Source organism: Peromyscus leucopus, chromosome 3 (genome assembly GCF_004664715.2).
Source record: "Peromyscus leucopus breed LL Stock chromosome 3, UCI_PerLeu_2.1, whole genome shotgun sequence".
Taxonomy (NCBI): domain Eukaryota; kingdom Metazoa; phylum Chordata; class Mammalia; order Rodentia; family Cricetidae; genus Peromyscus; species Peromyscus leucopus.
Genome location: NC_051065.1, coordinates 115,160,399 through 115,178,003, shown reverse-complemented (window position 1 = coordinate 115,178,003; position 17,605 = coordinate 115,160,399). Strand labels below are relative to the sequence as shown.

General features: G+C 44.5%; 1 protein-coding gene across 7 annotated transcripts in view; it reads left to right on the top strand.

The window, feature by feature from the left end:
- The window catches only part of Foxp1 (forkhead box P1), a 395,763-nt gene that overhangs the window by 305,893 nt on the left and 72,265 nt on the right, over positions 1–17,605 (top strand). For all 7 annotated transcript variants that reach the window (XM_037204353.1, XM_037204351.1, XM_037204352.1 and 4 more), the window contains 2 exons: positions 3,803–3,956; positions 10,736–10,940. In XM_037204353.1, coding sequence (XP_037060248.1) covers positions 3,803–3,956; positions 10,736–10,940 — 359 coding nt within the window. The remainder of the gene's footprint in view (positions 1–3,802; positions 3,957–10,735; positions 10,941–17,605) is intronic.

The window sequence follows — 17,605 nt, the reverse complement described above, 5'->3', positions numbered from 1 at the left end:
TGATTATTGTGCGGTCAAAAGAAGTTCAAAGACAAGGAGGGAATTTCAGTTTTTTCCCTTAGAGATCCACATTCAAGAGCATATAAATTAAGCCAAATGTTAAAAACCACAGTCTGAAAGCTGACTTCAAAGTCACAACTCTCTAATTAATGAACTGCGAGCTTCAGTTTGGACAAGTTGGGGTTTGATGCGCCCATAAATCAACATGACAGGCCTGTTTCACAGTCTCAGACAGTGCTTGTCATTGAGTCACATCAGATGTAAACACAGCAGAAAAAAGAAGGGCTATGAAGGAGGCGCAATTGATCAACAGAATTGGTAAAAACCCACTTTGGAAGCGCATTATGCATGATCACAGGAAATGGTTACAGCCTCAAGAGGTTTCCCCTTCTGCTGTTGCTTTTTTGAATCAGATTTCTCACAGCCTTCAAAAGGGAGAAGAAGAATTATGGAGCTTCTCCCCCGTGGCTCGCAGGCAATAACCCCCTGTTGTTATTTTGTGCCTCTCTCTTTTCAAAGGCATCAAAATTTAGTTTTTTAAAGATCTTTAACTCTCTATTTGAAGACGCACTAGAGAGGGCTGCTGCCACTGCCACTCTTATCAGTTACCGGGGGCCGCACTCTTCCTTCCGTCCCACTCCTCATTAACCTCTTATTTGGTCTTGGAGACAGAGTTTGGAAAGCACGTCGTCCGCGTGCTGGGAAGACATGAAAGTTCCGATGAGCTCCGAGGGCTCCAGAAGGAGAAGGCGTAGGGGAAGTTCCCCAGCAGAAGAGAGTTCCCCAAGTGCTGCTGTCAGGAAGCGGGGACACAAACATGCTAGTGACATCTTGATTCGGGCGGGGAGTGATGGCCAGAGGATCATGTTGTGCCCACAGGCAGGGAGGGTTATGCATCGTAGTAGGTTTTTGTTTGTTTGTTTGTTGTTTATTGTTTGCGTCTTGAGGACTGTGGGCTTATTGTGGCCCATGGCCTGGTGTGGCCTCAGTGTAACTAGAGGAAGGCAGACAGGTGGGGTCAGACAAGTGTGTCCTTGGGTTTTCATGGTACCACTGGACTGTTTGTTGTACCAGTAGTTAGGAGATCCTGCTTCTCTGCCATGTCAAGAGCTTGTGTCCCAAAGTCATCATGCTGGTGATGGTCCTCCTGGGCTGCGGGGAAAAGTCACATGGTGGCAGCTGTGTGGTGTGGCCTGCTGGTGATAATTTTTGACAAGTTTTGCGCATAGACATTGGCCAATGGAGCTGGTGTGTTCCTTTGTGGAATGCATTGTGATTAAATGATTAAAGGCCGTCATTTTCTGCCTTCAGGTACTTCCTCTCCTGTGTTCCTCCTTGTTGTGACTGTGGACTCAAAGCCAGAACACAAAACCTTAGCTGTCTTTTTCCTTGAAGGGGTGTTGGATAACACCTTGGGAAGTTTGACTTCACATTGAACCAGACCCAAGATGCACCTTTGGGGCTTAGGCGCTGGGGTCAGAGATGTAGCCCAGGACACCGCAGAAGAGCGGCGTCTAGATCCTGGCCTCAGCAGAGTTTCGAAAGTAGATGGAAGAGTTCGTTTTAAAATCTAGCTGGGTGTATGTGGGGGTGCCATCCTGTGTGGTGAGGTGCCTAAGCTGATTGTTTTAAAAGGGCCGTTTGTCCTGGGCAGTTACAACAGTTTATGTTAGGCAGTAGGGAGTAGCCAAAGAAAGGAAAACAGACCTTTGACTGCAGCTCCAGGGAGGGGACCCGAAACGAAGGGTTTATCAGGGCATTTGAGCATTTTAACACTGACTGCTGACCTGTCGGGGACTGTGCAGAGACCTTTTTTGTATGCATTCAACTGTGAGAAGTAAACAAACGGCCTCGTATCCTGTGTTTGGTAACTGGGTGGGGAGCACGGTTTGGCAACCAGCATTGCTTTTAAATTCTTCTTTGGACAATGGGCCTTGTATACTTTTATATCCTGGCTTTTCAAACGTGGACAGCTTTCATGGGCCTTTCCTAGGGATGGCCACGGACAACAGAAAAAGGCATCAGTCATTTTATATAAATACACAATTTTTAAACATTCACTTACAGTAAGACAGGAAGCACCCGCCCCAGCCTCCCCCCACCCCCCTTTCTATCTGCCTTCAACAGGGGCTAATTCCCCAGTCTTTGACTGTGTCCGTACCCCCTGTCTTTAATGTCATGAGTTAATAACTGTTGAAGAAGTGAAAAATCCTTTTGACACGAATATGGCCATCACTGGGTTTCACATTAATGTGGCAACTTGGGAAGGGGTGGAAACAATTGGATCATTTTCTGCATGCTGTTCTTAAAATGAAAGGACTGGCTTTTCATTTCAATTTATTTAAATTTTTGTTGTTAGTGGTATAGAATTTGTTTTTTTGGAGTGAAACTCAATTAACTTTCTCAGTGGCATGGTGGTAAGTCTGAAATTGGTTACTAATATGAGGATGATGGCTTTTTTTTTTCTCCTTTTTTTTTTTTTAACTGTAAAATAAACTACATAGAGGCCAAAAGGAAACCACCATTTTTCTCTCCCTTTGAACTTTGCATCAGAAGGTCTTGGTGCAGACACCATTTTATGGCCATATCAGATCAAGGTCGTGTGTTAGGTTAAGTGAATGCGGTTGTTTGTAAAGTATCGTTATTAAGCGAAGCGGGCTCTACAAACACCCGTCATCTTAGTTGCAAAAGTGTTGCTGACCTTTGGAATAATATTCAGAACTCACAAGAGCTTTTGTGTGTTCTTTAAAGATATATATTTGGATTCAGTTTGGAAAGGGTTAATTTTGCCTTTCTAATTGTTAGCCATAATGTAGCCAAGACCTCCACCTCGATATGATTCCTAGCAGATTAAGGATATTAGATAATTTCCTTCTATTTATTGTATTCCTGCACCGTATTATCTTTCTATCACTCAGATAATTACTGAGGAAATCTACATTAATTTTTTTTGGCTGGGGTAAAGCCTGCTAAACACAGGAATGATGTATTGATGTTTTACACAACAAAAGTTTTCCTCCTGTCATTGTCCAGACAACAGAGATATTTATCATATCATAAAGCCCCTCCTTTCGAGAACAAAGTGGGCGGGGGACCCAGGACAACTGGGAGGCTGAAACTCCAGCCAACTGAAGGATCTAAAGCTTGGAGCGCCTGTTCACATTAAATTCTCATGGTGGAGTACGATGTTGTTTGCTAAATTATGAATGTTCGTAATTAAAATCTAGTGGCTGTTTCTATGAAAGATTTACAATGTTATTTCATCGTTTGTCATGGCTAATTAACAATATTAGATGAAGTTTTTCTTCTTCAAAGGTCTGATTTTTTCTCATTTATTTATGTCAGGACTGATAAACAGTAGTGAAAGGCCCTTGCCAGTGCAGGCAGGGAGGGGGGCATCTTTGCTCTTTCACACCTCAAGGGTTTCGGGTTCAAGTCCCTCCAGACTAGAAGGCTGCACTCTCCTTTCTAGTGTGAATCATTACAGATTTCAAAGTCTCAAAAGTTCATGTCTGGCTACAGAAGTCACGCTTTTCCTACTGTTGGGAGAGCAGGCTTGTCAAAGAAATCCTTTCCCTAGAGGGATGGGCAGCAGAAGAGTTAACACAGACACTCCCCCACCCCCACCCCGCCCCCTCACCTGTATGCTGTGTCCCTTTTAAACCTTGACACTGAGCCCTCCGCCGAGCTCAGGTTGCAGTCCTCAGGTTTTTGAAGATGGTGGCGAGTTTTGAAACATGCACACTTTTAACCTTCATTGGAAAGTGGCCATCTCATTTCTACCCCTTACTGTTTCTTGCAGCAACAGCAGGTGGCTACCCAGCAGTTGGCTTTCCAGCAGCAGCTTCTACAGATGCAGCAGCTGCAGCAGCAGCACCTCCTGTCCCTGCAGCGCCAAGGCCTTCTAACAATTCAGCCCGGGCAGCCTGCCCTTCCCCTCCAACCTCTTGCTCAAGGTATGCATCCATTACGGGGGGGGGGGGGGGGGGGAGCGGGAAGGGGGGTCAGCTTCGAGGAGATGGCGGGCAGAGGGGATGGGGTATTTCTTGATCTCTACCTGCTTGGGATGCAGAGAAGTACCCACCCGAAACACGCACAGAGAGACATTAGGCAAACAACCAGAAAAGCAGAGGGGTTCTTTCCGTGCCTGTTGATGTCAGGAGGAAGAGGCAGGGATCTGGATCCTCACAGGGGCAGCGTTGCAGTGTTGCAGTGTTGCAGTGTTGGGGAAAACCGGAAATCAAATGTTCCATGCTCTGACTAAATATTTCAATGCAGTCCTCTGGCATTTCTGTTCCAGATATTCCTGAAACACACTGCTCAGTCCTATATATTAAGACATGTTTTACAACATGCAGAGTTCTTTCCTTCTTCCTCCCTGTCTCTGTCTCTGCACACACACCCCTTCTCTTTCTCCCTGCCTTCCTCCTTACCCTCTCCATCCCTGTCTCGGATAGGATTTCTGACATAGTTCAGGCTAACCTGGAACTCACAATCCTCCTGCCTCCACCTCCTCATTTAAAGCTTAGTATCTTAGTAAGATTTTATATAAACTCCATTTAAAAACTATTTATTATTGCATTTTTATTTGCATGTATGGCTGTGCACTCTGTGTGTGCTTAATGCCTGTAGTGGCCAGAAGACGGTGTCAGATCTCCTGGGACTGTAGCTACAGACAGTTGTAAGCTGCCCTGTTTGTGCTAGGGATCGCACCCAGGGCCTCTGGAAGAGCAGCCAGTAATCTTAACTGTTGAGGCATCTCTTCAGTCCCCTAAACACTATTTTTTAAATATGTAGGCACACTATCAATTTTATTTCCACCATGGATGTTAAAATCAGTCTGCTTTCTAAAAAATCAGTGGAATATTTTTTTTGGTTTCTGTTTCTTTTCTTTCTTTCTTTCTTTTTTTTTTACATTTTTTTTTTCCTGCTGATTTTTAGCTAATGAATTGAGCACTCATTTCCAGTTATTTTTTATGAACTTTGAAGAGTATCAAGAATTTTTGGTGGGGTTTTTGTTTGTTTGTTTTGTTTTTTGTTTTGTCTCTAATTATTTATTTATGCATGTGAGTGTTTTGCCTGCATGTATGTCTGTGCACCGTGTGTATACAGCGCCTATGGATGCCAGAAGGAGGGCATCAGGTCAGTCGGGAGCTGGAGTTACAAATAGCCTTGAGCCATTGTATGGGTGCTGGGAATCTAACCCAAGGCCTGTGGGGAAACAGTCAGTGCTTTTAACCAATGAGCCATCTCTCCAGTCCCCAAAAGTATCATTGTTTAGTAGATATCTTGAATCTTTTTGGAAAAGTTGCTGGCATCAGAGACAACAGGAATCTGTAGGTATTCTTAGGAGACCCTGTGGGTGTAACCAGCTCTGATTTACTCAGGACTAAAAAAGGGGAGGAAACCTGGCGGTGGTGGCGCACGCCTTTAATCCCAGCACTTGGGAGGCAGAGGCAGGTGGATCTCTGTGAGTTTAAGGCCAGCCTGGGCTACAGAGTGAGTTCCAGGAAAGGCGCAAAGCTACACAGAGAAACTCTGTCTTGAAAAACCAAAATAAATAAACAAACAAACAAACAGATAAATAAAATAAAATAAAGGGAAGGAAGAAGGTCAGAAGGCCATAGCTATGTTTAAAAGCTAGTTCCCTTGTCCCAAATACCCATTGTCTCATGCATGCACAGTCCACATTCTCAGACTCTACCAAGTACATATTGAAAGAAAGAAAAGAAGCCATACTAATATACATGGTGAACGTGGACAAATGCCTTTCCTGTTATTCTGTCAATAGTCATAGATAACAATGGTTTAATTAGTCACATCGTATTAAGTACCATAAGTAACGTGGGGCTGATTTAAATTTAAATAGGATGATCATGGGTTCCCTCAAATTCCATGGCATCCTTCCCTCTCTCTTCCTTTCCTTTCTTCCTCCCTCCCTTCCTCTTTTTCTGTCTTTCTTTCTTTCTAGACAGAACCTCTCACTTTGTAACCGAAGGCTGGCCTCCAACTCCTGTCTCAGTCCCCTGAACATCAGCTGAGAATTTAGGTGTGTACCAAGGCCTAGTTTGACATACACCTTTTTATATGAGAGATTTGAGCATCCTTGCTTCCTGGTATCCACAGTGGAATCATATAAATACTCCAGCACAACTGTGTGTGGTACTGCACACCTTAGGGCCCGCAGCCCTTCCTGCTCTAGTGGGTCTGTGCTTGCCACTGGATAGAGGGTAGCTCCCACTTCCTAAGTTTTGGATTCAGTTGCCTTTGGAAGCAGGGTGAGAATGATGGGTCTCTTTTGTAGTACTGAAGAGGCAGTCATTTGTCTAGAAATTTTGGGTGTTGCATGGAGCCAGTGAGGCGTGCCTGTTTGGGTTTTGTCTCCCGAGTCAACCACACCCAACATCTGTCCCTTACGGTTTTTGTTGTTGTTTTCTTTGCTTTTAATGCGGAGGCTGCGGCTCTTTCCTCCTTTCACTTCCTCCTGCCCTCCCACCTGTCCTGGCCTTGTCCACTGAGCTGCTTGGTGTCTGAGGGGCAGCCCCTCCATTGCCGTCTGGTGGGAAGAGGAGGGAACTGAACACAGGGCAAAGGAAGGACACTCTGCCTGATGCATGTTTTGTGCTTGCATAATGTTAGAACCTGCATTAATTACACCCTTCGGTTTATTGTTGGAAACAGGGCAGGCTGTTCCTGACACACCCACAGGACTCAAGCCTCACTCACTCGCTCTCATCTTTTCCCACCGCTCCTATACTATTAAGTTTGCTCACTAAGGTTCATTGTTACAGTACATCAGTTAAGCTGTCCAAAAGAGGGCAATTGGGCAGTGACAAGACAAGCTCATGTGTAATGTGAAAGAAATGAATGTGGCGATGCATGCAGTGTAATCTCTGCAGCAGCGCATCAGAGACACCGTAGGCAATTCACGAGTCGTGGCATTGATTGATCTGCTTAGCAGTCTGCTGTAACTATTAGCGCCTGCAACATTAGGAAGAAGCATATGTAGGGTCTAAGGGGTGTCTGTGTGCGCCCAAGACGGCACGAATGTAAATGTCGGTATTGCTGGCGTTAGGTGCTGGGTGTCAAGTGGGCCACAGTTACTGCTCTCTCTCAGGAAGCAGGAGCTCACTTCGGTCTCCCCAGCCTCCTCTGCAGAGTGGCTCGAGAGCGTTCAGTCACGATTGAGCTACAACACAATTCTTTTTTATCCCAGAGATGATGGCTTAAAACTGATGTCATTAGGAGGTTTAAATCAACTTTCTGCTTGCTTGAACATGGTCACCTGGGTACGGATGTACAAGGACAAAAAAAGGTTGATCAACTGTTTGTCTTGGAGCCAGTGATACCTGGGGTTGTAAAATTGAGTTCCACCAGCAGTAATCTGTCAACTGTCCCCACAACATACATTTTTTAAACCCGCGCCTGCATTTTCTTTTATAATGAAGGGACAGGTTGTCCTGAAGGGGTGAGGGGGAGGAGAAGAAGAAGAAAAAAAAAAGAAATATAGTGAGGCACCAGGGTTAGGTGTCTGAAAGTGTTGGTAATGCCCACTCCATAATGAAACCACCAGGATTGTTCTGCAGCTCACTCATGGCCCTGCCAAGTTACCTCAAACCTGTGTGTACATCTGAAAGGATAGGGATTGAGAGTGATATTTTAAAGGCCTTTTTCTGGAAATTTTATAGCAGAGTCTTTTTCTTTTTGGATTATTCTAGAGCAGTGGTTTTCAACCTTCCTAACACTGTGACCCCTTAACACAGTTCCTCATGTTGTGGTGACCCCCAGCCATAAAATTATTTTCATTGCTACCACATGACTGTCATTTTGCCGCTGTTAATGAAATTAGGCAATCTCTGTGAATGGGTCATTCAACCCTGGGTTGAGGACCTCTGTTCTAGAGCTTCCTTTCTGCTTGCCATAATAAGTCTGTCTGTTCTCAACCAGTTTCATTCAGCATTTGATGGTCCTTAATCCCAATAGTTTCCTACAGAACTGTCCTATTTCTGCTACTGCAACCTTTTCATTTTTTTAAAATGTAAACTCTACATACTTGGTTATATACCAATTAATGGACTTGTCTAACTTGATACTCTTCCCGTACCATTCTGGAAGAAACACATGATTCCTAAAAATGGAGCATCCATGTAGTCTGATGGGTACCGGTTTAGCTGCTGTCTGTCCTAATGCTGGCGTGAGGTGCAGGCATTCTGGAGTGGCTAGGAGTCACTGAATCACAGTGAACTAAAAAGGAGGAATTGAACCAACGGCTTCTGTCTTCAGTCCATTAAGAATGTTTCTGAGCCTAATGATCACATGGACATTTGGTCTCAAAAGACCTGTTGTTGTTCATTGGGTCCCTCTCTCTGCTTGGTCCATGTGGACACTGAACCTGATTTGCCAGCCTCCTGGAATAAAAGAAAAAACCAGAATCCCACCAGTGCACTGTACAGGTGTAACAAGCGGTGAACACGTTTGTCTCGGTCTTAATTTGCCAGAGGAGTGAGGTCCTTTTGGAATGGCCTCTGATCTTGCTCTTCGCAGAAGGAAGGTATGAGGGCAGCTGTCCGCAAACCCATGTTCTTACTCTTGCACTTGACCCAGAAATCAATTAGTCTGAGTTGAAAAATAGGTGGCTGTTTCTTTTCCTGTGCTTACTCACTGGAAAATAAAAATAGGTGTTGACTGATATGGCTTCATATCAATGCGCCCTCATCCGCAGACCAGCCTGCTCCCCGTTGTTTCAATTGAGTAAACCATGGTCCAAGGGTCAGCTTTGTTTACCCGTAATTGTCAGTGTCCGGATCACAGCGGCAGACCTGGCAGCTCTAGGCACATCCTACCTGTCACTTTGAAAGGTGTTTGAAAATAATAGCTCACATGCAGCAAAACCCTACCCAGGATTGTGTCGTGACCTTTCTCTTTGTTTAATTTGCCTCAAGGTTTGATTTCAGGGGACAAGGAATAATTGAATATGCCTAATAACTAAATGCTCATTTGGGACAAAATCCATCAAAATATAATTGGCATTTGATTTTTATGAAGGGAGAAGGAAACCCACTCAGCTGTCGAGGATGCATTTGAAGGATCTCTGACCACTCAATGTATTATTTGATGCTTCCTTTATAATATATATTAATTGCAAATACTTGAGCATTTGAACATTTTCCCGGAGCACTGCTTGGAGAGACCAACTGTTTTTGTTACTGCTCCTCTTAGAAAGGCGGGGAAGGTTATTGGTCTGCTGTGCAATAATTTACTCCTCTTTGATATGCAAACGATCCACGGTGAATATAAAAAAATCCTATCAGACTCATTTCACAGTTCTTAACCACTCGGATTCTCTGGAGTCCATCGCCTCATTAGACCAGTGCTCTCCAATGCTAGCATAATTAAAATCTTTAACAGTTTAGCAAAGTAAAGATGTTTGGCTGATCACGTTGAGATGATTATCTAGCCATTGTATTCTAAATGACAAAAATAAATTAAATTTAGACCTTGGCATTTTTTTTTTATTATGTGTTTCAAATGAATATAATGCACATAGCCTTTTTTTTTTTTTTTTCCATCTCATACGTTTTGGTTTGGTAAGAAACAAGCCTGTTTCGGCTGTTGCTGCCTATCCAGGAGATGGCTGGCTTTCTAAGAGAGCTGATGGAGACAGTGAACTGCAGACCAGACACGCAGTTCTGAGGTGGAGTTGCCTTGTGATGTGCAGGGTGTGTGGCAGCTTTTCCTCATTCAGAGGACAGTGTGGCCTCTGCTCTTCCTAGGTGCAGTTGAGATCCTGTCTCTCTGGGCATTTACACCCTCCTAAACTATACATTGAACTAGAATTTGGGAAGTCTGGCCTGTAGACCTTTGCTGGATAGGGTAAAGTTACAAAGGTCCACGGTGATGAGGTTACCATAGTCTGATCGTAGAGGAAATAAAGGTTGACAAGTATTTTTTGAAGACCCCTGCCCATTTTGACCCCATTCAGACAGGCAAGAGAACTTTATTACTCTAAGCTTATTTTCCTTTCCATTTTTACTCTGCAATGGCTCATTAGCATTGATCTCAGAAATGACAGTAATAATAGTGTTACTTGTATAAAAAGTTACACAGTCTTCAGTAGACACATCCATCAATTAAGCATGTAGTACTAGAAACCAAAATTAATGAGGAAGATAGGTGTGTTAATGAAATAATCATAGTATAATCAATTTGACTGTTAAAAGTTGAAAAGCATTTCAGGAAGACGGTATGAATTCATAATTTATGTCTAAAAGTGATTAATAAAAACTATATTTAATAACAAAGCTATTTGTCATCATTTAAGAGTTAAGCACAAAAATTACTCATTTTGTGGTTCATGTTGTCATGAGACTATAGTTGAACAAATTTGTTTTGAGGCCTCCTATGTGCCTAGAAATAAGCTAGCTTGTCTCTGCTCTCCTAGACCTGGGAAACAGCCTTTGGGTGGAGGGAGTCATGCTGTTACAGAATAGCTGTGCTTTGCATCCTTTTCAAGGTGTCTCTTCCGTGTGAAGAGGGGACTTCAATGGCTGCTCAGTGGGAGGGTGTACTTATCACTACCATACTTGCCATCGTTGGGAGGGAAAAAAGGAAAGTGTGAACACCCCAAAGCCCCCCTAACACTAGGCTTTGTTTACTGACTCTTTGATTTAATTACTGTTTGAAGAGGACGGAATTAGCTGTTAATTGATTTGATTATCCAATTTGTTTGTTTCAGGCATGATTCCAACGGAACTGCAGCAGCTCTGGAAAGAAGTGACAAGTGCCCACACTGCGGAGGAGACCACGGGCAGCAATCACAGCAGCCTGGACCTGACCGGCACGTGTGTCTCGTCCTCAGCACCTTCCAAGACCTCCCTCCTCATGAACCCGCACGCCTCTACCAATGGACAACTCTCGGTCCACACTCCCAAGAGGGAAAGGTAGGAGCATGCCCACCCCTGTCTGTGGTCAGTACTGTCTTCCACCCGGAAGGAAGGGGGCCGGTGGCCTTGCCCAGTTCTTTGTCTCTGGGAAACCTAATTGTATTCACCGGGGCTTGGATGCGCATATGATTACTCCAGAATGTGTTCGCTATGGTTTGGGTGTGAAGCATCTAATTATTTTCACCTTTTCACCATGGAGTTAGCACTTGCTTAGATCTGCACTCAGCTTAGGAGCCCTGGCAGAAGTCTAGTAGTTCCTCATTGGAAGGGTTGGCTCTCAAGGTCTCCAGGCCAACTGTGTGCCCTGCCAGGAGCTCACCCCATACAAACCGAGGAGCGCCTTGGCTCTGAGCACCTTTGAAGGCGACAGTGGTGTGTGCTGTGGGCAGTTTCAGGTCTTGGCTTGAGGAAACACAGCACCTAATGCTGGTTAACCCTGCGCGCCCTGGAAGTCGGGGAGCCTGTCTGTCGTCTTCATCGTGCGTCCCAGAAGGAAGCACGAGCCTTTTCGGCATAGACACCGAGGAAGGATTGAGATGACGGTGGGTTGGACCGGAGCACGCTTTCTCCTGCGGTCCCTGAGCTAGTGCTGCCCCAGCTGGCGCCTTCCCGTGTGTACGTTAAGGCTGTATATTTTCAATGCCCCGAGCTTTGGATGAACAGTAGTTGAAGAAGCTTGGACTGTTTTTAAGATCCTGACTGCGTTGTGTTCCTTAACGCCCCAAGGAGATGAAGCTGTTGGTTTATTCTGTGATACCCAGAAGCAGTATTGCCAGTGTTGAAATACACTTCAGAGATGGAATATATAATGCTCCTCAAATGGACCTTTTTTTTTTTTCTGTTTACTATTTTTAGACCCTTTCCTATATATTTCACATGTAGCACTTGTAGGCACAGAGGGCAAGAAGCCTTACCAAGAATTTCTCATGGCAAAATATTTCTATCAGGCAAAAGCAAATGCTCTATTTTGTTTTTAAGTCCAAATGACTCGGTGAGAAAGCGTAACTCCATCTCTCAACTAAGCCAGTACAGTATCGTTTCATGTGTTCTCTGAAATCCTGAGCACTCTGCCCTCTGTTTTAACTAGGTACGCATTGTTTATGATGTTAGAAGAATGCTGTTTGAAATAGAGTGTGCGGTTCCGCAGAATTGTGTAGTGATGGGTTGGGGTGTGACCGACCACCTGTGCAGCGGCGGCCAGATAACATACATAATGGAGATGAAGAAATCCCTTCCCGGCTTCCGTAGCCATTGTAACTGTGCAGATGGAGGCATCACCCCCGGGTTTGTAGCCGTGGTCATGCCGTGAACTGGGTGTGCTGGCAGTTGTGTGGAAAGTGCAGCACACACAGTTAGAAACGGGACATAACCCCTGACGGCCATAATGCGGCCGGTGCTCACTGTACTGTGCTGTGTGATCGTTAGTTTAGGATCTACTCCGACCGTACTGTCCCCACACGAAGACTGTTTCACCATGTTAGTCTGGCGGCAGCCTCCTCCGTCAGGTGTTACCTCATGCCTTGGTTGCGTTATGGTGTTCTTGTGCTTGGTTTACTAGTAGATTGTTTTGAGCAGCCTGTCGGGGCTGTAGGAGCGGTAGATGACTGACTATACCACACGTGCTTGCATGTGCACACATATCCTGGATGTGCAATCTTGGGCCACTCAGGTCTTCGTGGGTATACCCTGTGAAGTTGCCCATGTCTCCAAATGTGTCCCTCTTGAATGGCACACACACTTATACAAATCTGTATCAGATTTGAGCTTCAAAACCATCGAGGTTTTCAGAGATGAGGGTAACACGTGCGTTATAACTAATAACTGCAAGCCTCCTTGAAGATTTCCTTGGGATGTCTCTGGTAGGCATGGAACTAAGAGATACTTTCAACTTAGTGGTCTAGAAGGGTTTGAAGAACAGAATGGTGAACAGGAAGGACTGGTTTGTGGCCTGGGCCAAACACAGCTTCCTGTGTCTCTAGCTTTCCAGTGGCGAAGGATACATATACCTGGAAACCAGTCTTTGGTCCTCCCCTGGAATCTCTTATAATGTCTTTATTACCTTTCTTTTTAATTTCCAAGTAGCAAACCTTAGATGGCTTTAACGGAAAGATACTAGGCTGCTGCCCTTTGGGGTACCGGCTCTCCCTGTCCCGAGGTTGATGCTGTCCATTTACTGCAGAGTGATTGAATTACATCTTTAACCATAGACGGAGCAGGAGGCCATGCACTGAAAAATGCCGACTGATGCACTTAAGGTATTTGTTGCAATCTTGTCGGCCGCTGTGGAGACTGCACAGATTTTCCATGACACAGAAAAGTCTCCTTGTTTAGATGCACTGTGCTCAGTTTCCTCCTAAAAGGTTAGATATCTGCAGTCCGGTAGTAGAACAGCAAGGAGGCAAGCCAGAGAAGAATAGGCCTTTTCATGTCTTAAGACACATTTGAGAGTAAGTGGATCTAAGAACAGTCTAATTCCTGCAGACTAAGTTTGTTTGATTTTTTTTTATGGTCCTTATTTGTCTGCACAAATGTTGCATTTAATCTTCTGCTAAAATTAGCCTGTGGATCAGAAGAGAATTGAGAGTTCCACCAGCCTGAATCTGGATGTGAGAACAGGCTGAGTTCTTGTTACACATGCAGAGAGGAGGGAACTAGGAAATTATATGATGTTAGTGACTCCCTTGACTGTTCCATTTCATGCTATCTGACACATGGACAGTGGTGGCTGGCTTCAAAGAAGACTCTAGCAGTACACTCGGTTTTCATGTTTGGTGAGTGCAGGGCCTTGTACATGTTAAGCAGACGCTTTACCACAAAGGTAAAATCCCCACCTTGTACCAGCAGACTTTGAACTCATTATAGTACCTTAGGTTAAAGATAGCTTAGTAGCTTTGAGCTTATAAAATTGATCATTCAACAATCAATAATCTTTAAGTTGGTTTTGTATAGATACAGTACTTAAAAATTAGTATTAGCATGTCTTTAACTTATCATGAATATTTATTCATTTATTGGAAATGCTGGGGATATGCTCGGCAAATGGTCTGCCCCTAACCCTGAGCCCCTTATTATGATGTGTTTTAAAATCTTATAGATGGTGGCCACTTTGTGAGTAGAAAAGAGTAGCAAAGGGAAGGAATGGGGGGCGTTTGTCATTATGGAAGTATGTTCTCATGTGCACACTGAGCTGTCGGGGAGACACCTCAGGAGTTCTCCTTACTGCCACAGGAACCTTTTATCCCCCCCTTCTCCTCTCTAGGGCATTTGTGAAATATGCATCCTTACAAGCTCTCCTGTGATTGCCAGGGAATACTCTTTTCCCGTCACCCTCTAGAGCAGTGACCGCACAAGCCAGAGGCCTTGCCACCGTGCGCAGTAATCCAGCCTGGCAAACTCCGTCCTCCGCTAGCAGCCTTCGGGGGATTGTTTTCCTGAAAAGATCTAGGAAGCGTTGTATGTGAAAACTGGTTGGAGAGAGAAAGAGAGAGAATTTTTTTGTCCTTCAAAGTCGTGGGCTGTGTAAGGCTCCTACCTGGCTCCCATATCTCCATGCCATTTGGAAACCTCCGCCTTCCCGCTCTTGCCCCGTTCGGTTTTCAGCGTCTGTGAGCAACCGCCGCAGCAGTAGCTCTGGGGTTTGGTGAGCTGCAATCTGTTAAGGAGATAAATAATGTGCTTGGCACGACACTCCTACTCTCCTCTTTAATTTGTCTTACACAAGGAAAATTATAATTAAATCATTCAGGGTAAACCCTTGAGTGTAGAGAAGGGAAGAAACACACTTTGGTAAAGATTGCCAATAGAAACCCACTTCCCTGTTGCGCAGGGTGGAGACGTCCATCAGTATTCAGCAGCGTGTGAGGAGGAGCGGCCCATGTGATTTGTGAGGCGGATGCCAGCACTCAGATCAAGGCTTGTTAAGATCCTGTCCCCGTGCAGTCGTGGACGGTCAGCATCGTTAGAATTCAGTGCGGTGCCACGCTTCCTGCTTTGAGTTGCTCCTGACAATTTAATAATGTTTATTGTGCTGATTATGTATAAAGCCATCGGGGCAATAAACACCCCTGTTGTCAGTGCCTCGGAGGAGCACGGGGGGATCAAGTTGAGCGTGCCCAAAGCTGAAGGAGAGACACAGGAGGAAGCAGGTGTGTTCCAGCCTCCTTGCTCACCCATTGCTGCCGTGGCGTGGCGACCTCTTAGGAGGCAGACAGAAGTGAGACCTGGGACGTCTGCACACATGAAGACATTACCTTGCTCACTTTACTTGTGGACTGTCTCCCTTCAGGAAATTCCAAGTTTTGGTGTGGGTAAACAGAACCAACAGAATGCAAATGAAACATTTATTAAAATGCTAAATTTAGTAAGCCCTTTGAGCTTCTTGGATCAAAGCAGCTATGTAAATACAAATAGCAATTACTACTTAAGTAATTGCCTGAATTAAAATTCTAAATATCACATTATATTATGCTGCACCAGGGAAGGGAAGGCACATTAAATCAGTGCCTTCCTGCTTGCCAGTTGCCGCTAGACTCTTGCGTCTGGAGCGACGTCTCGTTTTATTCACAGGACTATTTGGGATTCAGTGGGGACTGTCACCCCATTTTACAGACGAGGACGCTGAGTTACAGAAACCAACCACGGCTCTACGGTCATACGACTAATTCAGTGTCATAGCCAAGATCCATGTACAGATCTGACTTTAAAGTCTTTCCATTCGGTATAGAAGTGAGTACCTACATGGAATTAAAAACCCGTGTCCCTAAGAGAAACTTTACATTTAATTGCAATTCATCCTAACATCATTATAGCCGATTACTGGGTGCAGATTATAACATATAAAGGAAAACAAGTCCCCTATTTATTTTTCTGTAGATAAAGATAGTGCCTACGTCTTTTTATCTTTGATGAAGAGAGGTGAGATTCATAAGCTATAAATCACTTAAATGGTATGAAAGAGTACACAAGGATAAAAAAACAAATCTCCTGTAGGAAGTGCACACAGACAAATGCAAGCCAGTCTGGGCCCTTTACAGTAAGGCATGCCCCTCACTGTCTGGCCTGCCTTATAAATCTCGTGTGTCCTCACTGAGCATGTCATGTGCTCTTTCTTCTATTTCAGCCGCCTTCTGCAGTCCAAATTAGAAATGTTACCCCTCCCTCCCTCTTCCTTCTCAGCTTTTTGACTACAGTTCAGCCATTAGCAAATGTTTTATGACAAGTATTTCTCTGATTCACAGTTCTGCTCAATATTTGTTACAAGACTTCCTTAAAGCCTTTGGTTAAAGAGGTTTCTTCCAGCTCTGCCAAGACTGTGGTTGTGTGGCCTCTGCTTGCTCTGCGGCCACTATCTACTTAGACACGAGTTACCCACACTGGAACTATTCACTGTGAGGTCTAACCTGCCCTCCGTCCAGGCAGGGTGTTACTTTCCGTGTTTTCAGGCTCACTGGTCGGCATAGGCCTCTGAATTTCTGTTGTATTTTCTGCACCTTGCAGCTGGCAGCCGCCTTTGAATAAGCCCTGAAGGCTTCTGCTTGGTTAGTGTGCTTTTTGGACTACTCCAGCTGATTTCTGGTCTCTGGTTTTGATTTGTGCCCTTGTGGACATAGTGCTATGTATTTATCTGTATCTCAGAAACCTTTGTGTTTGTCGCCCCCTGATACTTGTGAACAGCAGGGAACTTGGAAAAATGGACTTCCCTGGTGGTTTAATTTGCTTCCTCTTTTGAGAGAAAAAAAAAATAACAAACAAATTTTGGTTGATGAAGAAATGCTGATGCCCTGGGCTGAATTACTAACATTCTGGAAGTTTGTTTTAAGAGCTGTTCAGGGCACAGGAACCTTTAACTTTGCATATTCTCACAGTGACATTTAGGGGGGTCTGATGAATCAGAAATTTCAGCAGTAAATTCAAGTTTCCATTTTTTTGTGTGTGAATAATACTTTCACACTGAAAATTTTTGTTTCTTGTAAATCACATTGTTTTATATTTCTTTTGATTTAAATTACTGAGAAAACTCCCTGTCCTAATCATTCTTTCCACTAAGCATTTCCGGGAGAGACTGAGTGGTCAAATGCTGGTTTTGCACTTGTTGCTCCTCAAAGCTGCTGATACGCGTTAGACACTTACATGATGTGTTACGGAAGCCCACGCGTGGGACCCACCAGCCAAGTTCCGTCTCCCTGCTCCGTTCTGTAAATAGCTTTGTTGGGACACAGTTGTGCTCATTTGCATATTGATCACACTTGCAAGCGTGAGTATTGTCAGCCTAAATCTTGTGGCCCACTAAAAGCAGAGACAGACATTCATCCAAACAAAGGGGGCCTATTTATCACCTGGGGGAAAGTGCCTTTTTAACCATTAGGCTGTTTCTCAGATCCTGCGGTGATATTCTCAGGAGTTTTGTTTGTTGGTTTTCCCAGTGCTGGGGACCCAGGATAGAGGTGTTTTGTTGCACACTCGGCTTTCCAGGCCTCTTTTTTCTGGACTTGTATTCCTTTGCTCTATTATGGTATATGTGAGTTGGTGTTTGTCACACAAATGCTCTTGGCTACCCAAAGCTGCTGACCTAGAGTTGTGTTGTGCCTTGTTGTGTTAGAAACTTAAGAGTCTCAGACCTAGTAAACTGGCTTGTGTGTTGTCATAGATGCCCAGAAGTTGGC